The sequence below is a fragment of the Ursus arctos genome, unplaced genomic scaffold (genome assembly GCF_023065955.2).
Source record: "Ursus arctos isolate Adak ecotype North America unplaced genomic scaffold, UrsArc2.0 scaffold_7, whole genome shotgun sequence".
Classification (NCBI taxonomy): Eukaryota; Metazoa; Chordata; class Mammalia; order Carnivora; family Ursidae; genus Ursus; species Ursus arctos.
The window spans coordinates 15,037,187-15,063,351 of NW_026623089.1; the positions used below are offsets into that span (position 1 = coordinate 15,037,187).

General features: G+C 32.7%; 1 protein-coding gene across 7 annotated transcripts in view; it reads right to left on the bottom strand.

The window, feature by feature from the left end:
* The window catches only part of ATRNL1 (attractin like 1), a 746,554-nt gene that overhangs the window by 636,927 nt on the left and 83,462 nt on the right, over positions 1-26,165 (bottom strand). For all 7 annotated transcript variants that reach the window (XM_026494203.4, XM_026494204.4, XM_057308391.1 and 4 more), the window contains exon 9: positions 14,423-14,606. In XM_026494203.4, the coding sequence (XP_026349988.2) occupies positions 14,423-14,606 (184 nt within the window). The remainder of the gene's footprint in view (positions 1-14,422; positions 14,607-26,165) is intronic.

The window sequence follows — 26,165 nt, forward strand, 5'->3', positions numbered from 1 at the left end:
ATATGTGGTATATTCATACAATGAAATATTATTCAGCTATAAAAAAGAATGAAGTATTAAAACATTACCACAGTGTGGATGAAGTCTAAAAATATTACACTAAGTGAAACAAACCAGACACAAATGGCCACATATTGTATATTCCCTTTATATACCAAAAAAAGGCAAATCTAAAGACAGAAAGTAGATTAGTGGTTTCCAGGAGATGGAGGAAGAGTGTTTAGGGGATATATGATTTCATTTGGGGTGATGGAAGTATTCTGGAATCATTAATGATGGTTGCAAAACATTATAAATATATTAAAAACCACTGAACTGTACACTTTAAAAATGGTTAAAATGGAGAATATTGTTATATGAGTTTTTTATGTCAATAAAAATTGTTTAAAAAAAATCGTAGAAGGAAACATTTTGGTATTTTACCAAAAATTTAAAAACTTGAACCTAATCATGAGGAAACATCCCAGATTGGGTACGTACATTCTTCAAAAGAAAGACGAAATTTTCCCAGATTAAAAAAGACTGAAAAGGCATGATCGCTAAATGCATGTATGATCTTAGATATAATCCTGGATCAGGAAAGGATACCCAAACCTGGCAAGGAAAAAAAAACCAAAACTTAAGTAGGATAGTATATAAAAAGGAAAAACCACAGGCAATTTCACATGTGAACATACATGCAAAATTTATTGAGAAATCTAATTCAGCAATAAAAAAAGTGTTATCTTTTTAATGAAAGATAATAGGACCACTGGGAAAGTTAAATAAAATCTACAGATTAGTAAATTCTATCAATGTAATTTCCTAAATCTGATACCTACACTGTGATTATGGGAGAGAATGTCCTTGCTTTTTAGTAAATACATATAAAAATATTTAGGTTTAAAGTGGCTTCATGTCAACAACTCACTCTTAGTTGAGAAAAAAATAATAAATGATAGATAATGGATGGTTAAGTACAGAGTTGCAGATAGTGCTTAAAAATAATTAAAAGGGAACATAACTACAAATGCTGCTGATATTGAAGATTCTAAGTGAACATAATAAACACCTCTATAACAATTTAACAGAAGATATTGATTTCTTGGCTAGATTCCTAAAAATAGATAATCTCATCAAAACTTACTCAAGAATGGATTATAGCATCTAAATAGGTTTATAACCATTACATATGTTGGATTTAGTATATAAATTCTACACATAAAGTTGTTTTCTAATGATTGACATGAAGGTTATCACCATAAAATATTCACGAAAAAATACTCCCAGTCTTAGACATACTGTTCTCAAGTATAAAAAGGAATAGTACCCAACCCATTTTATGAGCCCCACATAAACTTACCACCAAAGAGCTGGCAAGAATATGCAAGAAAACCACATGCAAATCTATTGATATCAGTGCAAAATTGTTTATCAAAATGTTAGCAAGCCAAAAAAGAAGTAATACGTATTAACTAAATTTGACTTAACCCAAATTAGGTTAATAACATAATTAAAATAATTACCCACAGTAAATTATTTAGTAAGAATATCAGATAATCATCCCTCCAAAATACCTTTGATAAAATCCATTCATTCATGATACAAACTCTTAGCAAACCAGGAAAAAAAGGCTCTTTCTTAACAACATCTACAAAGCCCACAGTGAACATCATTCTTACTGGAGAAATACCAAAAGAATTTTGTTAAAGCTCCGAACTAATAATGGGTGCCTGTTAACTTCTATTCAACATTGAACTGGAGGTTGTTGCTGATAAATGATAAGGTAAGAAAAATAAAAAGCTGTAAGACCCAGGAAAGAAGAAACAAAACTACCATTAAATGCATATAATCTGATCATCTATTACAAAAAACTGAAAAATATCTACACATAAGTTACTAAAATACAGCAAGTTGTTACATGTAAAAGTAACATAAAAAACTGCATCTCCACATATCAGCCCAAAAAGAAATAAAAAGATAATGTACTGGTTGAATAGCATCCCCCAAAACTCATGTCTACCTCAAACCTCAGAATGAGACGTTATTTGGAAATAGTCTTTGCAGATTTAATTAGCTAAGTAAAATCAGGTCTCACTAGATTAGAGTGGGCCCTAAGTCCAGCGATTGGTATCTTTTTAAGAAGGCCATGTGAAAACACATAAACACAGAAAGAAGGGATTGGGAAGACAAAGGCAGAGATTAGAGTGATGAATACAGTTACAACCAAAGAACACCCAGGATTGCCCAGAGTTATTAGATGCTGGAAAAGGTAAGAAAGCATTTTTCCCCAGAGCCTTTAGAGAAAGTATGGCCCAGCTGACACCTTAATTTCCATTCTGATGTCTAGCCTACAGAATTGTGAGAGGATAAATTCGTGGTAATTTGTTATCTCAGCCTTAGAAAACTAATAGAGATATCATTTAGAAAAGTATAAAAAATATCAAACACCTAGGAATAATTCTAACAAAAATGTAGTAGTATTACAGGCCATTAAAGGAATGGTCTGGGACAACTGGATATCCACATTAAAAAAAAAAAAAAAAAGGATCCGTACCCAGTTGGATTAAAACTAAATGTGAGAGGCAAAACTATAAAATGATGGTAGTAAATACAGAAAATATTGAGGTAGGGAAGTATTATTTATGCAAAACACAAAATACAACCCATAAAAGAAAAGATTGATCATTTCTAAATTAAGAAGTTCCGTTCATTAAACAACATCATACTAAGAGCAGAATGAAAATCCACAATCTGGGAGAGAGCAGGTTTGCAAAGTATAAAACTAACAAAGGATGAATATCAAAGAGAAGGATATACAAAACAACCAATATGACAAAAGAAGAAGAGATATAGGGACAATAAACATGAAAAGATGTTCCACCTCATTAGTAATCAGGGAAATTCAAATAAAAACCAAATGGGGATGCCACTGCACACCCATCATATGAACAAAATTTATTTTAAAACTCAAACACCACATTTTGGAGAAATTACAGAGAACTGGAAACTCCCATTCATGACTGGTGAGAGTATAAATTAGTAAAATGATGTTGAAGTATAGTTGGATAAAATTGAGCATGACATTGCCTATGACCAAGCATTTATAACACTAAGGAAATAGCTTAGAGAAACCTGTATATGAAACAAGAGAAGACTAAATAAGAACATATATACTGTAATCGTTCATAATAGCAAAACTTGGTACATTCCGAATACCATCCACAGTAGAACAGAAAATATAAAAAGGATCTATTTTTACAGTCTCTCACACAAGACTACAACTTTGCCAGCAATTCTACCATACTTTCCTACTCTTCCTAAATGATCATTTCGTACTTCATTTTCTCTCTTCAAACCTCAAACCTCTAATAAATATCTCCAATTCTTTTTTTGAGTATAATTGACACAAAACATTACATTAGTTTCAGGTGTACAATACAGTGATTCAATAGCTCTACACCTTATGCTATGCTCACTACAAGTGTAGCTATCATTTGTCACTGAACAACACTGTTACAATACCATTGACTATATTCCCTATGCTGTACCTTTTATTCCCGTAGACTTATACACCCCATAACTGAACCTCCCACTGTATCTCCCACTTCCCCTCATTCATTTTGCCCATTCTTCCACCTTCCTAAATATCCCCCATTCTCTCCCAACTGATAACTTCACTTTCTATTTCATTAAGATTAAAAAAGAATCAAAATCGTCACAAGTTCTCACCACCTCTAGCCATTTGCTTGCAACCAGACTTACATAACCTGCCTTTTCTCCTATTTCTATTAATAAAATGTCCATGCTCCTAAAAGTTATCCTCACTATTCACCAGATTCCACTGCTACTTTTTCTAAGTATATCCCCCTAGCAAATTCTTCCCTCTGGCATAATTGGGTTTTTTTTTTGGTGGTTTTTTTTTATATATCTTATTACTCTTTCCTGTAAGGCAAAAAATAATTATTTCTCCAAACTTAAAAAAAAAAAAAAAAAAAAAAAAAAAAAAAAAAAAAAACCTTTGTCCCCACCTCTTTACCCAAAATTTCTTTATCCTATTTCTCTCTTTCCCTTAAAACTAAACTCCTCAGAAAATTTACCAGTACTTTTCTCCAAATCCTCTTCCATCCTGACTAGAATCCATGCTGATCAGAATTTCATTGTATCACTCCACTGGAACTTATATCAAGGTCACCAAAAAACTCCAGTTTGCCAGATCCCATGAACATTTCCCAATTCTCATATTATTTCACCCATCTGCACCTTCTGATGGGTGACAAACTTTCTCCCTCCTTTGAAACACACTCTTGGCTTCTAAAACGTACTTCCTTGGTTTTCTTGCTGACTCATTAACTGCTCATTCTCAGTCTCCTCTTCTGATTATTTACCCTTACTTAACCGACCAGAAAATTAGTGTACAGATGCCCAAACTCCAAAATCTAGCCACCTATTTAACATATCCACTAGGAAATGTAGTTTATATCCCAAATTAAATACATCTAACACTGAGCTTCTATTCTAATCTTCCTCTACACCAAACTTACTCTTACAAAATTCATCATCTCCATTAATGCCAACTCCATGCTTTCATGTCTTCAGGCCAAAAACCTAATTCCTCTTTCACTTATTCTCTCTTCCACTCTATTTCCAATCCCTTAGTCTATGCAATCTCTCTTGGCTCTACCTTGAAAATATATCAGAATCCAACCAATCCTCATCACCCGCACATTGCTTCCTTGGTCCCAGATGCTATCAACTGTTTCTTAGATTATTACAATAACCACCTAAATGGTGTTCTTGCTTCTGCTCTTGCATCATAATCACAACACAGCAACCAAAGTGATCCCATAAAAACCTAAGGCAGAACATTTCACATCTCTATTCAAAACCCTTCAATGGCTTCCCATATTGGTGTAAAAGTCAAAATCTTTACACTGAGCTCAATGACTCTCCATGACAGTGTTCCCAATTACCACTTTAAGGTCATTTTCTACCATTTCACCCAACCCACTCTAAGACCCTCTGCTCCAGCTATTCTGGCCACCATGCTATTCCAAATGATAAGCATATTCCCATTTCAAGGTTTTTGTACTACCTTTCCAATTGCCCCTCAGATTCTGGCATGGCTCCGTCTCTAATCTCTTTTGGGTCTTTCCTCACATATGGTCTTGGAGATGTCTTCTCTCATTACCCTATTTAAATGTAGCAACCTAAAACTCATCTCTTTCCATGCTTTCTGTTTCCTCCATAGCACTTATTATCATTTAAATACATTTTATTTATTTCCATTTTTATTATCTACCTCCCCCCAAAAATATCTCTCTAACGCATAAATTTGATTTTTAAAAAGATCTCTAAGGAAAGCATACAATGTTTAACAATAGATGCAAAATTCAAAAACAGACAAACTAAATGAGTAGTCTGCTTCCAAACACATATAAAAAATGGAAAGCAAGGAAATAATTAACACAATATTAAGAATAATGGTTATCTCTTTCAGGCATAATGAAAGGAATGCCATCATGGAGTCACACGTGATGGGGGTATTGTAATGTCCTCTTATGTAGCTCAGGCAGATAAGGTGTTTACTTCATTATTACTCTAAAACTATAAGTGTATGCTTTCAGATACCATATGCAATATTTCCCAGTTTATAAAAGAGTATTAGGAAAAAAGTAAGTACTACACATCTCATAATTACTTGAAAAGGTAGAGCTACAGAGATAAGTATTTCTTCAAATTATCAACATGTGGTTTTAACCACACTTTGCAAAATTCCAAATCCCATAACATATCATGATGTTTATAAAGACAATAATCTTTTTTGCCTATATATTTTGTTCATTTTAATATATCTGCTGTACTACTTCTTTATAAATATATGTGTGTATTTCTATTACTTCCCAAATATACATGAACCATAAAATTTTAAATTATCTGTCTTCCTTACTGAGGACATCTTAAAATTATTCCCAACACAGTACTTGATACAGAGTCAACAATTTTGTTGAAAAGATTTCCGACACTCATCATGAAGAGAAATAAGCAAGGATGAGCACCATGAATACCATGTTCATCAGTATTTACTAAAATGTAAGTTAACTAATAACATTTATAAAATTGTCCTGTATCACCTTCTAAAACCTGACAGCTAAAATTTTAGAGAAATCACAAAAACTCAATAATTTAATAAAATAGCTTTGGATCCTTCAATATAAAAATAACTCCCATTATATCATATTTAAGAATATAAAAGAACTAATTTTATGTAATCAGACATAGCATCATTATAAAAACACATTTTTGGTTAATGTAATTTCAAAGATTTTTTAAAATACAGAATTAATATAGTACCACAGAAGCATTATCATTAGACTTGTACTTAACTTTTTAATATTTCTAGAAGTATAGCTGAAATCTGTTCTCCTCCACTTGAAAAAGATGAAAAAAATTACTTAGTTGATCATTACAGCTGTAAGTTGTAAATGATAAGGTTTAATATGTTCCTTATGTATTAAAACTTATTGGGCTTTTTCACAGGTTAGAAGAACACAGCAATAGAGAAAAGGACCTCAATAAAAGGTGTAGAAAATCTGAGGTTTCCACTATCACAGAAAAAGCCTCCTACTGTAAGTTCTACAAACATGTATGTACAAAGAATGTTAAGAAATCAAGACCACAATGGCCCTGGTACCCACAATCATTACAGCAAAGTTTTAAATCTCTTAAATTATGATAACAATTAATAGTATGTTCTAATAATATAAAAGGAATCATTTTTGAGAAATGGGAATTCCTATAAATATAGGATATTTGTTCTCTTTTATTCTTTAAATGTCAAGAAACCAGACTCAACTAGTCCTGAAGCAGTGGGGTAGCAGCAATGGCTTTGGGTCAGAACTTTTATGTCTCAATCCTTTTCTAACGATGGCAAAAAAATGAATTTTGTAACTATATATTAAAAATTGACCCTCTTGGGACACTTGGGTGGCTCAGTCGGTTGTTAAGTGTCTGCCTCTGACTCAGGTCATGATCCCAGGGTCCTGGGATCAAGTCCCACATCAGGCTCCTTGCTCAGCAGGGAGCCTGCTTCTCCCTCTGCCTGCCACTCCCCCTGCTTCTGCTCTCCTCCTCTCTCTGACAAATAAATAAATAAAATTTTTTTAAAAAATTAACCCTCTTTCATTATTCCAATTATTATAAACCATAAGCATATAATATTAAACCTACAAAGCCATATCAAATACAAACTTCTATTTTTAAATAAACTTTTATGACATGTAATATATATACCAAAAAGTATACGTATTTTAAGGGTATAGTTCAGTGAGTTATCACAAAGTGAACATAAAGTAACCACTCCAGAAGCTTCCCTGAGGTTCATCCCAATCACTACTCAATTCTGCCTAACCTAAAACAATCCCTGTTATAACTTCTAAAACCACAGATTAATTTTTCTTGGTGCTAAACCTCATTTAAGTGGAATTACATTCTTCTGTGTCTGACTTCTTTTGGTCAACATTATTTTGGTGTGATACAACTGCATGGATGCATACAGAGATGATGCTTTCATTTTCATTACTGCATAACATCCATTGTAAGAATATATAACTTATCCATTTGAACTGATGACACATATTTCACGTGTTTCTGATTATTGATTATTATAAATAAGCTGTCGTGAGTACTATTCTATATGACTACAGTGCACACATATGTGCATTTGTTGGATATATAACTAGAATAACTATTTCAGAGGATTCATACGTTATGAGTGCCAGTGTATTCATATTTAGCAGAAACTGTCAAAAGATTTTTTCAGAGTACTTCAAACCAGTTTATACACGTTTGATATAAGCAGTCTGGTAAATTTAAATTTTAGCCATGTAAGTGGAAGTGTGATGGTATGTCAATGTTGTCTTAATTTAAATTGTCCTAGTGACTGATAAAGTTGAGCACCTTTTAATGTGTATTTTGGCCATCCAAATATCTATTTTTGTGAAGTACCTGTTCAAGACTCTTACACATTTTCTATTGAATTATCTGACATTTTCTTATTGATTTGTAGTGCTTCCCTATATTTTCAGGGAGAGTCCTTTGTTGGCTTCCTGCAACTTGCCTTTTCACCTTTTTTTTAGACTATTTTTAAACATATATAGTTCAGTTTATCACTTCTCATTTATTAATAGTATTTCAATAATAAGTATTTAAGGGGCGCCTGGGTGACTTAATTGGTTAAGTGTCTGCCTTTGGATCAGGTCATGATCCCAGGATCCTGGAATCGAGCCCCACTTCAGGCTCCTTGCTCAGCAGGGAGCCTGCTGCTCCCCTGCTTGTGCTCTCTCTGTCAAATAAATAAAATCTTAAAAAAAAAAAAAAAGGTAAGAAAGAAAGTATTTAAATCTACCTTAAAAGTCTTTCTTTACCAATAATATAAAGATATCTGCCTGTGTCATCTTATACAATACTCGTTATTTTACCTTCTATATTTGGATCCACAACTGATCTGAAACTGGTTTTTGTGTATGGTGTGAAGTAGGGCCCAATATTCATTTTTTGCAATTGTATATCTTATTGGTCCACAATAATTCATCATAAAAACAGCTCTATAGTTCAACTTTGTCATTAAATGTCCACAAATGCGTAGGTCTGCCTGTGGAACTTCTATTTGCTACATTGGTCTACTTCCCTATTTTTGCAACAACACTTAATTACTACAGCTTCAAATTCATGAAATCTAATAGAGAAGTCCTCTAGCTTTGTTCTTCTTTAACTTTGTTTCAGCTATGGTTGGTCATTTGCATTTTCATATCATTTTTAGAATATGCATGTCAACTTCTAAAAAAATACTTGCTATAATTTTGTTTGGGATTACATTAAATTTAAAGATCAATTTGAGCAAAACAGACATCTCTACAGGGGTGACTGGGTGGCTCGGGTGGTTAAGTGTCTGCCTTTGGCTCAGGTCATGATCTCGGAGTCCTGGGATCAAGCCCCTCATCCAGCTCCCCGCTCAGCAGAGAGTCTCCTTGTCTCTCTCCCTCTCCCTCTGCCCCTCTCCCCCACTCATTCACACACAGTCTTTCTCAAATAAATAAAATCTAAAAAAAAAAAAAAATAGACATCTCTACACTATTCAATTTTTCTTAAAATTATCATAATGTATCCTCCATTTATTTATATCTTATTTATTTCTCACTTAAATAAGGTTTTATAATTTTCTGTGTAAAGTTCCCTCATACATGTCACTGCATTCACTCCACAGGTGTTAATGTTTTTATGGTAACATAAATTGTATTGCTTTTAAGTTACCATTTTCCAAACAACCAGGTTTGTTGATTTTTGGTAACTATATGGGATCATCTTTGTCATATTTCTTTTCTATTTCGTTAATTTGTGTTATCTCATATTCTCTTCCTTTTTCCTATCTTTATTTATTCTTCTTTTGGAATCTGCCATCCTTTTTCTAATTTCTTGAGATTATGTTTATACCACTCATTATCAGGCTTTTAAAAAATCTTTTCTAATAAATGCACTTAAAGTTATAAATGTCCCTCTTGGTGGAATCATACACATTTTGATCTGTCATCATTCAGTACAAAATATTTTCTAATTTTTAGTATAATTTCTTTGACCAATTAGTTTTAAGAAATTTATTAATTCCAGACATCTTAGGGTTTTTCTAGTTACTTTTGTGTTCATTTTGTTGTGATCAATTACTTTGTATAATTTGAATCTTTTTAAATTTGTTGAGACTTGCATCAAAACATAGCATATGGTAAATTTTGGAAAATGTTCCATATATACTTGAAAACAGTGTATATTCTGCAGTCATAAGATAATATGCTCTCAAATACTGAAAATACAAAATTATTAGGCTGTTGAAATCATTCATATCTTCTGTTTTTTGTTTTTTGTCTCCTTATGCTGTCAGTTCCAAAACAATTGGATTAAAAACATCCCAATATAATTTGTCCCCTTTTATTCTGTCATTTTTTTTTTTTTGCTTTACTTAACACATATGATAAGGTACATATAAATTTGCTGTTATATCTTCCAAGTAGATGCCTGACTTAAATTCTTATCTGTCTGGTATTAATAAAGCTATACCAACTTTCCTTTGTTTAGCAATTGTATATTCTTTTTCCTTTCTTTTACTTTCAATTTTTCCAAATATTTTTAGTCTTTTGTATATTTTCTAAGCAGCATATGGTTAGGTTTTGCTTTATACCAAGTCCAAAAAATCCTTACCTTTTGATTGAAATATTCAGTCACTTACATTTCGTGTAATATGGTATATTTATTTCCTTACATTTAGTGTAATTATTAACATATTTGGAGTTAAATAAACTTCCTACTTCCTTTATATGTATCCCAACTAGACTTTGTCCTTTTCCATTCCTTTCTTGTCTTCTTCCAAATCCATTACGTAGTATTCTTACTTTCCCTTCTATTAGCTTATTAAATATGAAGTTCTACTTTTATTTTTGTTGCCTAATGATTATAATATAAATCCTTAGTTATTAATGTCTACTATAGTTTCTCTTATCAATTCCCACATGGAACAAAAACCTTAGTATTTTGAACATCATTTACCCTTCTTCCTGACCTATAAGCTGTTATTATCATGCATTCAAATTTTACATCCATGTAAGCCTCTATTACTTTTATAGTATAATATAATAAATAATTACTTCAATTTTCTCTTATGTTCTCTGTTCCTTCCATATCTGGGAACATTTTTCTTTTACTTCAATAGCATTTCCTTTATTTAGTATCTCCTTTATTGGAGGCCTGCTCTTGACAAATTCTTTTAATTCTTGTTTTTCTGAAAAATATCCTTTTTTTGCTTTCATTTTTTAAAGATATTTCACTGGGTGCAAAATTTTAGGTTGATGATTATTTCCTTTCAGCAATTTGAATAGTGTGTTTTCCAGATTTCATTTTTTCATTTAAAAAATCAGTTGCCAGTCTAGTGGCACCTAGGTGGCTCAGTTGGTTAAGCGTCTGCCTTTGGCTCAGGTCACGATCCCAGGGTCCTGGGATAGAGCCCCACATCAGGTTTTCTGCTCAGCAAGAGGAGCATGCTTCTCCCTCTCCCTTTGTCCCTTGCCCTGCTCATGCATGCTCTCTCTCTCTCCCAAATAAATAAATAAAATCAGAAAGAAAGAAAGAAAGAAAGAAAGAAAGAAAGAAAGAAAGAAAGAAAGAAAGAAAGAAAATAAGAAGGAAGGAAGGAAGGAAGGAAGGAAGGAAGGAAGGAAGGAAGGAAGGAAGGAAGGAAAAAGAAAGAAAGAAAGAAAGAAAGAAAGAAAGAAAGAAAGAAAGAAATTGTCAGTCTTAATGTTGTTCCTTTAAAGAGAGTATGACTTTTTCCCCTTTGGCTACTTTTAAATTTTTCTCTTCATGTTTGGATTTTCATTAGTTTTACCACGATATATTTCTAAGTATAAGTTTCTTTTTAGTTATTACCCTTGGTGCTCATGGAAGTTCTCTAATTTGTAGCTTGATGATTTTTGTCATTTTTGAAAATTCTCGGTCATTAAGACTTTAAATAGTGCTCTACATTATTTTCTTACTTTTCTTCCTCTGGATTCCAATTACATGTATGTTAGACATACATGTAATTCTATAGGTCCCTTAAATTTCCTTCCCTATTTTATTTTTCATCCATCTTTTTCTTAATTTCAGTATGGGTATTTCATTCTGATCTATCTTCCATTTCATTAATTCCCTCCTCAGCTGTGTCTAACCTGTTGTAAAACCTATCTAAGGAATTCTTAATTCATGTAATGTAGTCTTCATTCTATAATTTCCATCTGATTCTTTAGTAAAAATTTCCACTTGTCTCCTAATATTTTCAACCTTTCATTTTAAAGTTTCTGTCTGAAAACACCATTATCCTATAGCTATGTTTCTAATGGCTATTTTTTCATACGTGTCTTTCTCTAAGACATACCACTGTTTTATTTTGTATCAAATATTGCATATGTTTTTTGAAGAAATAATTTGAGGCTCCGTGTGATAATATCTTCCTCAAGAGAGGATTTACTTTTGTTCAGCCAGCTATTTAGTCTATGGGCAGATCACCATAATCCAATGATTCGAAGTGGACTTATCCACACTAGTAGGCTTGGAAATTCAGGGAGTAAAACAAATCTTTAAGTATGTAGCAAAGTCCATCTTCCTTAGCACACTTCAAAATCATGTTTTGGTCCTCCATATTAATTGACAATAGCTCTGCTCAGTTTCTTAGACAGCTTTCAGGATTTATTATCATCTAAAGAAAATCATTTCACAAAAATGCCAATTTTACCTCCCTTGACATTTCACCTATCCTAGATCTTGACCCACAGATTCTCACTGCCTTGATAGTTCTCAGATGCCTAAAAAGATGTAATTCCTAATTTTTCTCAGTGGAAATAATATTTCAAAATAATACATTACACCAATGAAAAAGAATTCCTCCAAACACGCATTTACTAATACGTACAAAAAGTAGCCTATCTACTAAACTATATCTATTAAAAAATAAAACCAGTTCTGAGGTGGTAAAAACTTAAAATCAATCTGTACAATGGATATATATTAGTGACATTTTAAAATTATATCACATTTGACAAATAAACCTGATACATACTTTAATCAATATCTGATAGCAAGCTTTGAAATTAAGCTAATAAGAAATATCAAAACTTTAAGAATAGAAAAATATTTTAGTACTCACTAATAAGTTTACTGATATTTTTTAAAAACACAGATACCAGTAAAACATTAAAGTATCATATGCATCTATAATGTATTTCTAATAAGGTACTAAAAATAATTTACAAATTATTTTAATAAATTCTCCCAAGGGATAAGTATCCAATGTTATTTGTACATATACTAAAATTGCCAAGATTGATAATTACTTCCTTCTATGCAAATGTTCACTGTGGGAAATTTTCAAAAACGAAAACTTGTTAAAATCTAAGCAAATCCCATTCAAGTGGTTTGCAACAAGTAACTCTCATTTTTACTTCATTCAAATAATACCCATAGATCTCTTATCCTTTCACATCAAAAAATATGTTAAGCAGATCGATAGTGCCTTAATCACTAAATCACAATTCCTCTTGCTATCAGAACAAAAAGTTAAAGAGGAAAAGTTAGAAATGTTAAAATAGAAAATAAAATGCAATGCATAAATTATATAAAAGAAAAAAGTGATTTATTGGTCTTAATATATATAAAAATATAAATAATAATGTATTGATAGACAAAAAAATAATAAAAATTACCAAATTATCCAAAGGAAAAGTCTTATCTTTTTTTTAACTCCATCCTTCTTTTTCAAATAAAATAAAAGTTAGAATGTATGTTTGAAAGTGAAGGGGGTAGAACAAACCAAAATTTGGTTAAAAACTGTATTTCATTCAAATGCATAAAGTAATTTCATGATAAGAGTTTAAAAGAATGTGTAATGTCTTAAAACAACAACAGAATCATTCCCCAGGTTTTACAAAGGTAAATATTTGACTACAACAAAAATTCTATTTTAAAACTCATATATATAGAAAAAATAAGTGAAAAATTAATATTTCAAACATAAAGAGAACATATGGTTATAAATAGGCAATTCACTAAATAGGAAACACAAGTGGCAAATGAACACATAAAAAGATGCTAGTCACAATAGTAACCTGGGTAAGCACAATAAATATCATTAAGATACCACGCAAATCAATTGCAAGTGCAGAAGGAAAATAGCCTCACAATTACCAAATGTTGGTAGTAATATGAAGAAACAAGGACATTCACACCTAGCTGGTGGGACTATACATTACCACAGTGACTTGGAGTGCAATTGGGCAACATGTAGTAAAGCTGAGGATGTAAATAGCCTCAGACACAACAATTTCACTTTTGAGTATATGCCCTACAAAAACTCTTGCATATCTACATAAGAAAACCAGTACAAGATGCATAATGTAACACTGTTTATAACAACAAAAATTCACCTAAATGCACAAGTTTTGCATTTCACAGGAAATTAGATGATGAAACTGAAGAAATGTTTTTAAAATTTAAAATGACATTAAAATATGAATGCAAAGGAAAATCACAGAGTAGAAAATATCAAAGCTCAAAGTTTCACTGGTAAGCAAAATTGCTCATCTGAATTGAACATGAGATCAGCACTTAAAAGTAATGCATGGAAAATAAGTATATCCATGTAATCAGAAAACATTTTAAAGTCAATCACTTAAAGTGATAATGAATACATAGAAAATGTGTTATTTTGTGCCTTTGCTGTACAAGAGAATTTCATTAGTTGAAATAAATAGGGAAAAAGGACAAGAATGTTTCCCTGAAGATATTTAATAAGCACCACTATTATAGGAATATAAAATACAACAGTGACAAAGTTTCTCATCATACCTTTACCCAATTTACTCACCAAGTCTTAGTGTTAACTTCATACTTATAAAGATCATCTACCAATCCATATTTATTGCCTGGTAATGCTTTATAGCCTCCATGAACATAAATGGACTTTGTTATTTCATCATATACACTGGTATGGCCATATCCACCTTGAACAATAGCTCCTTTAGTTTCTGGAACAAGCCAAGTGTTTGATGCTGTAAGAGAAAGAAGATAAATCATGAACTTCAAGGAGTATTTAAAAATATAACTAATATATCACCAAACCACCAATAAGTAAATTCTAATAGCACATTTTATGAGTAAATTAAGTAAAATTAATATTCATTTAATCAAAAAACAATTATTAAATATATGCTAGTTACTATGTTAGATGTTAGAGACTGAAGTTGAGTAAGACTTTCTGTAGATTAAACTCCGAAATAATGAAAATGTCAAATTTTGGGATGTGCAACAGAAAAAGGAAAACTTTATTCTCAACACATTTCTTTATTTGTAAATAACCCTGAAAAAAAGACTAACAAATAGTTTATGAAAGCCTACTACGTGACAAGCTCTGAATTAGTCACTGATATAGCAAAGATTAAAAAAGATATGATCCCCACCCTTAGCAATTTTTAGCCCTGTGCTGGTCCTTCATCTCTTGGTTTTGAGCCCCACTTTCCCTCCTACAGGGTAGAATGAAAGCTTAAACACTAAATGTTGATGAAAACCTAAACACTAAATTTTCAACACTCCCTTGACAACTGTATTAACTAACAGATTCCACCAAGGGGAGTCCTGGTGAGAGATTAGAAGGTGAAAGTAACAAAGACATTCTACCTTCATCTCTAGCAGCAGGAATAGGCAGGGGACTACAGTGGATAGGAACAGTGATGACTTTATAGCAACAGCAGCAGGGGTAGTGCCTGCTCAGTGGCAGCAGTGGCATCTAGAGTAGCTCATGACAAATGTGGTCATAGGCTTCAGCCTGGGTGTGTAGCAGCTTCCAGATTTCTGGGTGATCCCCTCATTTTGTTGTCTCTAATACTTTTGTAATTAACTCCCTATATTAAATCCCATTCTGCTTGGTATATCTAAAAGGGGCTCTTATTTCTCACTGCAAATCAATCAAGCATCAATTATATGCAAGATATGCTTTTAAGAATATGCAGATGAACAAAACACAGATCCTTGCCTTAAAAATTTTAGATTACAAAAAGCAACTATATATAGAAATCTGTCATTGGTCTTTATGTATCCACCCAAACCACACCTCCATCTTCCCTCTAACTAGTCATCTAAACTTTAGCATAGTAGGCAGCTCAACTGAAAATACTCAACTCAAGGAATAGAAAATAAAAGTGATCTTAAAAATCGTTCACTTTTACATAATTCTAAGATAGTGAAGAAAGTGATACTTCAATGGTCATAAAATACAGAAGTATCAAAAAGGAGTCACTAAGCCAATTTTATTTTCATAAAACTAACATATGTGAAGAAATTTCAGAGCACACTTGTAACTAATGAGTATTACATTTTGGAGGTAATTTCTAAAAAATGACATTAATAATGACTTCTTAGGAATAATTTGAATAATACTCTTTAACCTCTTATTAAAGCTCTACTCATATAGCCCAGCTGAAGGTTATCATATTTTTATTCATTCTCTTTTTAATAAAGATGAACATGCTTCTTACCAAATAATAATAATAATAATAATAATGTAAAAATAGAGGTATTTTAATGTAAAAGTGAATATTGCCTTCTCTCCCAGCCCACTATCTAGAGGCATTTTTCACAATTTGTTATTTTCAGAATATTGTTCTAAATATTTTATTACACATATACAAAATACATTTAAATTACAAACATGTGTATCTATACCTATAAATACCTGTACCAAAAATCATGCTATTGTACAACTATTTTTTCACTTAAAACAACTGGGCCATTCTTCCACGACCCATTTATTATTTTTCAACACCTAAGTTCCATTCTATTAATGATACATAACTTATTTGAATAACTCTACACTGTGACTCATTTGGGTTTCAATTTGTTCCTAAAAACAATAATGCAATAAACAACTCTGCAATAAGCTGTAGCATCATTATCTAATAGAACATATACTATGTCTCAAGAAGTACTTCATTATTTCATTTAATAATAACCCTTTGACAGGTTTACTATTGCATACTCTTCTTTACAGCTGAGGAAATTTACAGTTAGAAAAACTAAGTACCACACCAAAAGTTTAGAAGTTGATAAGTGGAAAAAAAAATGGTATAGACTCATTTCTTCCTCTCTTCCCCACTAAGAACAACAACAGACTCTGGAAATAGTGCAAGAGACAAATCTGAAAAGTGGAAAGGCAGACTGGTTACAGACTCCAAGACTAGAGAACGGGTGTCTCCTTACCCTCCAACAGAAGAAGGCTATGAAAACCCAACATTTCTCAACTCCCCAACCAAGCAATAAAAAGACAACTCAAGTAGCCCTATTCCTCCTCAAAACTGAACAGGAGGAGTCCTGTGGACAACCCAGGTGATCCTAGCAACACCAGCAAGAGGGACCCAGCAAACACTGTTTAAAATAAGCAGACAGGGAAAGAGTTCCTCTTCCTCACCAGATCGAGACTGGGAAGAGAGATCCCACAAGATCTGAAGGATAAACCTAAACAGGGACTGCCTGCTAAAACAGATTTAAATGGGACCCAAAGACTCCCAATACAATAGTCAAATGTCCAGGTTACAATTAAAAACAAAAAAATCACTTGTCATACTAAGAACTAGTAAAATCACAACTTTAATGAAAAAAGACAATCAAGTGATAGTAACACTGAGATGTTGAAATTACCTGACAAGTATTTTTAAGTAGCCATGAGAAAAACATTTCAACAAGCAATTACAAGTTCTTTTGGAATAACAAATCTCAGCAAAAAAAAGAAAGAAACAAAGAAATTTAGGGGGGAATGCAATAACAAGCAAAAATTATATATACAGACATACCAACTCAATAGTAAAGTGGAGCTGACAGAAGACAGAATCATTAAATTTGAGGACAGGTCAATAAAATTCACCCAATGTGAATAATAGAGAAAACAGGCTGAAAAAAAAGAAGTCAACAGAATCTCAGAAAGCTTTGAGGCAATAACAGTTGAAAGAGTATTTGAAGAAACAATGACTAAAACATCTAAATTTTGTACAAGATATGAACCTACAGATTCATGAACCTTAGAGAAGTTCAAATAAGATAAATTCAAAGAAATCCACACCATGATACATCATAAGAAAACATAAAAACTAAAGACAAAGGAAAAAAGATCTTGAAAGCAGTCAGAGAGAAATGACACATTACTTACAGGGCAACATCAATTTGAATAACTGTGGTCTCATCTGAAACTATAAAGGCCTGAAGGAAGTAGCACATTTTTCAAGTGCTGAAAAACAAGAATTGCCAGGCATGAATTCTATTCTAGCAAAACTATCCTTCAGGAATTAAATGGAAAAAAAGACTCTTAGATGAAAAGAAAGAAAACTAAAAAATTTTGAAATGTGGCCCTCTCCTTAAAGAATGGTTAAAGGAAAATTTTTAAACAGAAATGAAATAATAAAAGAAGGAATATCAGGGGCCACCTGAGTGGCTCAGTTGGTTAACTCTTGATCTCAGCTCAGGTCATGATTTCAGGGTTTTAAGACTGAGTCCCATGCTTGGGATTCTCTCTCTCCCTCTCCCTCAGCCCCTCCCCTCCCCCTACTCATGCAGCTCTCAGAAAAAAAAAAGATGGAGGAGGAGGAGGGGAGGACGAAGGGGAGAAGAAGAAGGAATCTCGGAGCATCAGGAAAGAACAACATAGCAGAAATATGATTACCTACAATTGACCATCCTTCTCCTCCATGAGGTTTACAAATCATGTTTGATGAAGGAAAAAATTATAACATCATCTAATACTGAAGACAATGATATTCAAAAGTGTACAAGGTAAGGGTCTGTGAATGAAAGCAAGATTGCCAAATTCACTTGAAGTGGTAAAATGTTGATACTAGTAGACTGTGATAAGTCACACACACACACACACACACACATAAATATATATATTTATATTTTCTTTTTTTTTTTTTTTAAGTAGACTCCATCCCCACTATGGAGCCCAATGTGGGGCCTGAACTCATGACCCTGAGATTAAGCTCTGAGCTGAGATCAAGAGTTGGATGCTAGAGGTGTCTGGGTGGCTCAGTCGTTAAGCATCTGCCTTCGGCTCAGGGCGTGATCCCAGAGTCCTGGGATCGAGCCCCACATCAGGCTCCTCCACTGGGAGCCTGCTTCTTCCTCTCCCACTCCCCCTGCCTGTGTTCCCTCTCTCTCTGGCTCTCTCTCTCTCTGTCAAATAAATAAATAAAATCTTTATAAAAAAGAAAAATGTTGGATGCTTAACCAACTGATCCATCTAGGCACCCCAGTCAATATGTAGAGCAACCTCTAAGCAAACTACACAAAGAGATACATTCAAGAATACTATAAGTAAATCAAGATGGAATTCTAAAAATTGTTAAAGTAGCCCACTAGGACAGGTAAAGAGAGAAAAGAAACAAGAGAGAAAAAGGTACAACACACAGGAAACAGAGAGGAAATAAACAATAAAATAACAAACCAAGGCACTAATATATCAAAATTTCCTTAAATGTAAATCGTTCATTTATGTAACATTCTTGAAATAACAGATTCTAGAAATGGAGGACAGATCAATTATTATGAAGGGTTAGAAATGGGAGGGGAGTGAGGTTGGAAGGGTGGTAGATGTGGTTTAAATGGGCAATATTAAGGAGTCTTGTGGTGATATAACTATTCTATATCCTGACTGTGGTGGTGGATACATGAAACAATATGCAATAAAATTGTACAAAACTAAATACATACACATGTGCACAATACACACACATGCACACACACACAAAAAAAATACAAATGAAATTGAGGAAATATGAATAAGATCATTGAATTGCACCAGTGTCAACATCCAGGTTGTAATACTGTAATATATTTTTGCAAGAATACAATTTGGGAGAACTTCATAAAGTGTACACAGGATCACTCTGTTATTTCTTACAAGTGTATGTGAATCTACAATTAGCTCAAAATAAAAAGTTCAATTAAAAATATATATATATTCACCTTACAAGTAATGGGCAGTTCATCATGAAATACAATATTTCACACAACTACTTGTCAAACATTAAAAAAAATTAAAAGTATAAGACCTACATTACAGGTCTAACACCAAAAGCTATAGTCTTAAATACGACAGCAGTATTTTTCAAGGGTTAGTCACTAGCAGTTCAATAAAAGAACCTACAGGTGGTATAGTAGTTTCAGATGAAAATTAAGGAAATAATCTTGTTCAGATATAGGTAATAAACTCAAAATGTAAAGTTAATTATGATTCACATTCTCGTATTTTTATTATTTTTGTATTTGGAAATGTGTACCTACTACTACAAGAAACCAATTTTTCTCAGTAAACATTCAAAGTTAAAATATTGGTCATCTCAGAAAAAACATTTTCTTATCATTTGTATGTTATTATTTGTATATGCATGAATTTTGCTTTTAACTTAGTAATGTGCTCTAACTTATTCCCAATTTACAACAAATGTATCACTGATTCAAAAGTAGTTCCTTAAAAAGAAAAGAAAGTGATGAAAATAGATACAAGAATACATGAAATAATTCATAATTATACTATAAAAGTCAGAAGCAAAAATGACTCAAGTATACCAAGAGTTCTTTATTAGGCCTTGATGGAGTAATCTAGAGAGCGCTGAATTACCTGCCATAAACAACTTAAACAAGAAGAGGAACTGCAAGCAGATTCTGGTGATCTTACTGGGTTGAGAAAACAAAGATCAGAGTTTGAAAAAAATCAAACCAGCTAGAACTTGTAGATGAGTTGGCTGCACACACAGAAAGCTCAAAAGATCTGCAGAAAGATTCCCTCAAGCCCTAAGTTGAGTACTGACCTGCATATGCATAAGAGAAAACTATTTGAGGCCATGTAAAGAACCAAAAAAATAGGCTGAACACCTCTCATATCTCACACAAGGCTGGGAATAGCTGTGCTCTTAGCAGACACAGAAGAAAAGCTCATAACATGGGAGGCATTAGGTAGAGTCCTGAAAAGGGCTGTAATACTGGAATAAATTAGCCATAAACTCAAAGTTGCTCTGGACCCCCTCTAACAAACCTCAGAAACAATCCCCCAAAATCCTTAAACTGTGCCAGGTAACCTAACTACATGTCAATACAAAGTCCAACATTTTAAAGGGACACAACAAAATCCAGCAGCCAACATGATAAAAATATACAGTATTCAGAATACATTTAAAAATTAACAAACATAGGACGCATGGGTGGCTTAGTCAGTTAAGCATCTGCCTTCAGCTCAGGTTATGATCCCACTGTCCTGGGACTGAGTCCCACATTGGGCTCCCTGTTTCACAAGGAGCCTGCTTCTCCCTCTGCCTCTGCCTCTCTCTCTCTGTCTCTCGTGAATAAATAAATAAAATCTTTTTTAAAAAATTAACAAACATAGGGGCGCCTGGGTGGCGCAGTCGTTAAGCGTCTGCCTTTGGCTCAGGGCGTGATCCCAGCGTTCTGAGATCGAGTCCCACATCAGGCTCCTCTGCTGTGAGCCTGCTTCTTCCTCTCCCACTCCCCCTGCCTGTGTTCCCTCTCTCACTGGCTGTCTCTCTCTGTCAAATAAATAAATAAAATCTTTAAAAAAAAATTAACAAACATAGAGGGCAAAGGAAATATAATCCTCAACAAGAAGAAAAATCAGTCAATAGAAAGTGGCCCAGAAATAGCGCAGAAGATAAAATTAGTTGAAAAGAATGTTTTAAAAGCTATCGCAAATACGTTCAAATATGTTCAATAATGTTGAAGAAAACATGAACATGGTAGGAGAGAAACAGAAGATGAAAAAGACACAAACAGAGCTCCTGGAAATGCAAACTATAATATCTGAATACAAAATACACTGAGTAGAATTAACACAATTTAGACACTTTAGGAGAAAAGAACAGTGAACTTTAGATATGTAAATTAAAAGCTATCCAAAATGAAGCAACACAAACAAAAAATCCTGAAAAACAACAAACTTGGGACCTGTAGAAAAATATTAAAGCAGCGTAATCTAGTGTGATAAGAGTTCCAGAAATGATGTAGTGGTGGGTGGACAGAAATAATGTTTGAAGAAACAATTCTCAAATTCACAGAAATCTATAAATCCACAAAAACAAGATCAATGAAATACAAGCAGGAAAAAAGAAAGAAATAAAGAAACCCACACCAAGGAATAGCATGAAGCAATAAAGATGTACAAGCTGAAGAACAAAAATAAGAATTATAACTAACTTCTTCTCAGAAAGAATAGAAGTCAGAAGACAATAAGGTCTCATATTTAAACTACTCCAAAGAGGGGAAAAACCCGTCAACCTAGAATTCTCTACCAAAAAAAAAGTAATTATCAAGGTAGAATTCTATACCCAACAAAGTATATGAAACAAAACTTCTTCAGACAAAAAAAAAACACACAAAAAAAAAAACAAAACAGAGACAATGTACTACTCCAGACTTGCCCTACAGGAGATGACAAAAGAATTCCTTCAAGCTGAAAGAAAATAACAGTTGATACCAGATAGGACTTGGATTTATATAGATGAATGAAGAGTGCAGGAAAGGTCAATGTGTAGGTAAATATAAAAGACAAAATTTCTCCCTTTTTTGTCTCCCTAGAACAAAAAGCATAACAATTTATGATGGTGTTCATAACATATAAGACATAATATTAGCACAAAGGAAAAGAGGAGAAACATAGGAAATTCAGAGAGTCTAACACTATATGTGAAGTGGTAGAACTTTATTTAAAAGTAGAATCTGGTAAATTGAAAATGTATATTGTAACCCCTCAAGCAACCTCGACAAAAATAAAACAAAATGGTATAGTTAATAAATTAATGGTCCTACAGATTCAAGAAGCTGAGCAAATCGCAAACAGGATAAACTGAAAGAAATCTATACCTAAACACATCATAGTCAAGCTGCTGAAAACTAAAGATGAACAAAACATCTCAGAAGCAGTTAGAGAAAAAACAACAAATTACAAGTTCGAATGTCTGTGATTTTCATTCTAAGAAACCACGGAGACAAGAAGAAGGGCCCAACACATTTCAAAGTGCCAAGAAATAACTGTAACTCAGAACTCCATGACAAGCAAAACCATCCTTCAGGGATGATTGTGAAATAAAAAGATTCACGGATATAGAAAAACCAGTGTAATCCATATCCAGCAGACCTACTTTAAAAGACATGCTAAAGAAGCCCTTCAAACAGATGATAACAGAAATGGTAACACAGAAGATAACTTGGAATGAAGGCAGACAATTTATTTCAGAGACCCAAAAATTCTAATTGTATAAATACCTAATAACAAAACATCTAAATGTATAAGCAAAAACTGATAGAACCAAAAAATTAAATACTTAAATCCACAACCATAAACGGAGGTTTCTACATTAGTCCTTCAGTAACTAAGGAAAACACTAAACAAAATACCAGTAAGGATATGTAAGACTTGAACAACTCCATTCATCATCATGCATTTGGCATTCACAGAATGCCCCAACCCACTGCAGCAGAAGACACATCCTTTTTCAATGACACTTAACATTCACCAAGGTAGACCATATTCTCAGTCAGAAGACTCACAAAAATTTTAATAGCCAAATATAGTCTGTGACAATACTAAATGAAACAAGAAATAATGACAAGAAAGATATCTGAAAAATCCTCATCTATTTCGATTAAACTCAATACTACTAAACAACCTAGGAGCCAGTGGAAAAAATCACAAAGAAAATTAGAAAATATTTTGAATTAAATGGAAGCAAAAATACATTTCAAAATATGCAGGAGACAGCTTAAGCAGTGCTTAAGCAATCATTCTCAAGGATGGTTCCTTGACAGCAGCAAATGGCATCACCTAGAAACTTTTCAAAAAAATGGAAGTTTCCTGGCACCAATACTCACATCATGAATAAGAAAATCAGGGGTGAGGACACAGCTATCTATTTTAACAACTATCCAAGTGATTCTTATGTATATTAAAATTTGAGAACTATTGGCTTAAAAAGAAAATTTATAGTAATAAACACTTATATTTTTAAAAAGAGGGGAAAGGTCTCAACCAATTCAACGATCAATTCTTCCACCTTAAGAAATTAGTTAAACAGCAAATAAAACCCAAATAAGGAAAGAAATATGACAAACAGAGCATTAATCAATAAAAATAGAAAACAGGAAACAAAATCTAGTTATTTGAAAAGATCAATAAATTTGTTTAACCTATTAATCTCTAATCAAACCGACAAGACAGGACACAAATAATTCATATCAGATATAAGAGAGATATCACTACTCATTTTACAGACACTGAAAAGAATAATAAGAGAATATAATTAATGACTTCATGACAATAAATTTAACACCTTTATCTGATATGGGCAAACTTCAGACACAAACTATCAAAGCTCATTCACAAAGAAATGGGTAATTTGAATATCTCTAACATTTATTAAAGAAAATAAATGCAATAGTCAAAATCTTTCTGACAAAGAAACCTCATGAAACAGACAGCTTCACTGGTAAGCTCCATCAAAAATTTAAGAAAGAAAGAATACCAATTCTACACACACAGAAAATAGCACACAGTAAAACACTCCCCAAATCACTTTATCATTATTACTCTGATTGCAAAACCAAAGATTACAAAAACAGAAAACTATAGTCCAGTATCTCTTATGAACAAAACATAAAAATCCTTAATATGTTAGCAAATTAATTCTAGCAATATATTAAAAAGACAATACACTATGACCAACAGAATTTACCCAAGAATGCAAAAGTTACTTAACATCTGAAAATCAATGTCGTTCACCATATTAAGAAACAAAAAAATAAAGAACAAATGATCTTCTCAATAAATGCATAAAAATTATTTGGCAAAATTTAACATCATCGATGAAAAAGACTCTTGGCAAACTAGGAATAAAAGTGATTTCCTTGGGGCGCCTGGGTGGCACAGCGGTTAAGCGTCTGCCTTCAGCTCAGGGCGTGATCCCGGCATTATGGGATGGAGCCCCACATCAGGCTCCTCCTCTAGGAGCCTGCTTCTTCCTCTCCCACTCCCCCTGCTTGTGTTCCCTCTCTCGCTGGCTGTCTCTATCTCTGTCAAATAAATAAAAAAAATCTTTAAAAAAAAAAAAAGGTGATTTCCTTGACCACAAAAAAAGCATCTAGAAAACGTACCACTAACATAATAATTAAAAGACTGGAACTTCCCCTCCTAAAACAAGGAAAAAAGGCAGAAATAGCTACTTTCACTACTTCTACTCAGTATTGTACCAGAGATACTGGCACTGCAATAATATAAAGAAAATAAGTTAAAGGTATGAAGATTGAAAAGGAAAAAGTAAACAACATTTATTAGCATGTTTTAACAGTTACATGATCATCTATGTAGAAAATAAGGACCCTACCAAAAAGCTGTGAGAATTAGTAAGTGTGCTTATTTGCAAAGTTGCTGGATACCAGTTCAATAAGAAAAATCAAGTGCTTTCCTATATACTAGCAATCAACAGTTGTAAATTGAAATTTTAAGTGTCATTTACAGGCAAACACGACAACCATTACACTACACAAATACCTACAAAACGCCATTTAAAATAACATGAAAATTTTAATATTTAGGTATAAATTGAGCAAACTATGTGCAATTACCAATACACTAAAAACTATAATACATTGTTGAAAATTTTAAAGAAGACTTTAAAGAAGAATAAATGCTGAAATACACCACGTCCATGAGTTAGGAGAATCAATATTATTAAAGACTTGATTTTCCCCTCTGTATACATAATTTTACCTCAATTAAAATTCCTACAAGCTTTTTTTTTTTAAGAAATCAATAAGCTGATTCTAAATTTGATATGGTAACATGAAGTACACAGAACAGTCCAAAATTTTTTGAAAATAGAAAAAATAACATAGGACTTACACTGCCTCAATTATAAAGCTACAGTAATCAATGACGTGTGGTTGTAAACATAATATACATCAAGGGATCAAAATAGAGTCCAAACATTAACTCATATGATCAACTGAGTAGTTCAATGGGGTAGTTCAATGGGGAAAGGAAAATCTTTTCAGCAAATGTTACTGGAAAATTTGGGTATTTATTAAACAAACAAAAAACAAAACCTCAGCCCTTATTTCATACCATATATGAAAATTAACTCAAATAGATGAGAGGTCTGAGGATAAGAGGCAAAACTATGAAACAGCTAGTAGAAAATGTAAGAGAAAAACCTTTGTGACCTTGAAAAGATCTCTCAGAACACAAACCCACACACCATAAAAATTAATAAATTATATAGCTTATCCAAATTTAAAATACTGCTTTTTAAGACACTGTAAAGAAGAAATGCATATATTTTTTATAAAACATTTTTTAAAAATCTGAAAGACAATGAATATCAATATAAAGAAAGGGAAGAAGCTTAACAAATCAAAATATATTAAAAGGAGGGAATAATAAAAATAAGAATTAAATAAATAGACAAATGAATATATAAAAAAAAATCAGTAACTCCCAAAGTCGGTACTTTGAAAAGTATTAATACTTAAAATCTTCTGGAGAATCTGCTCAAGACAATAAG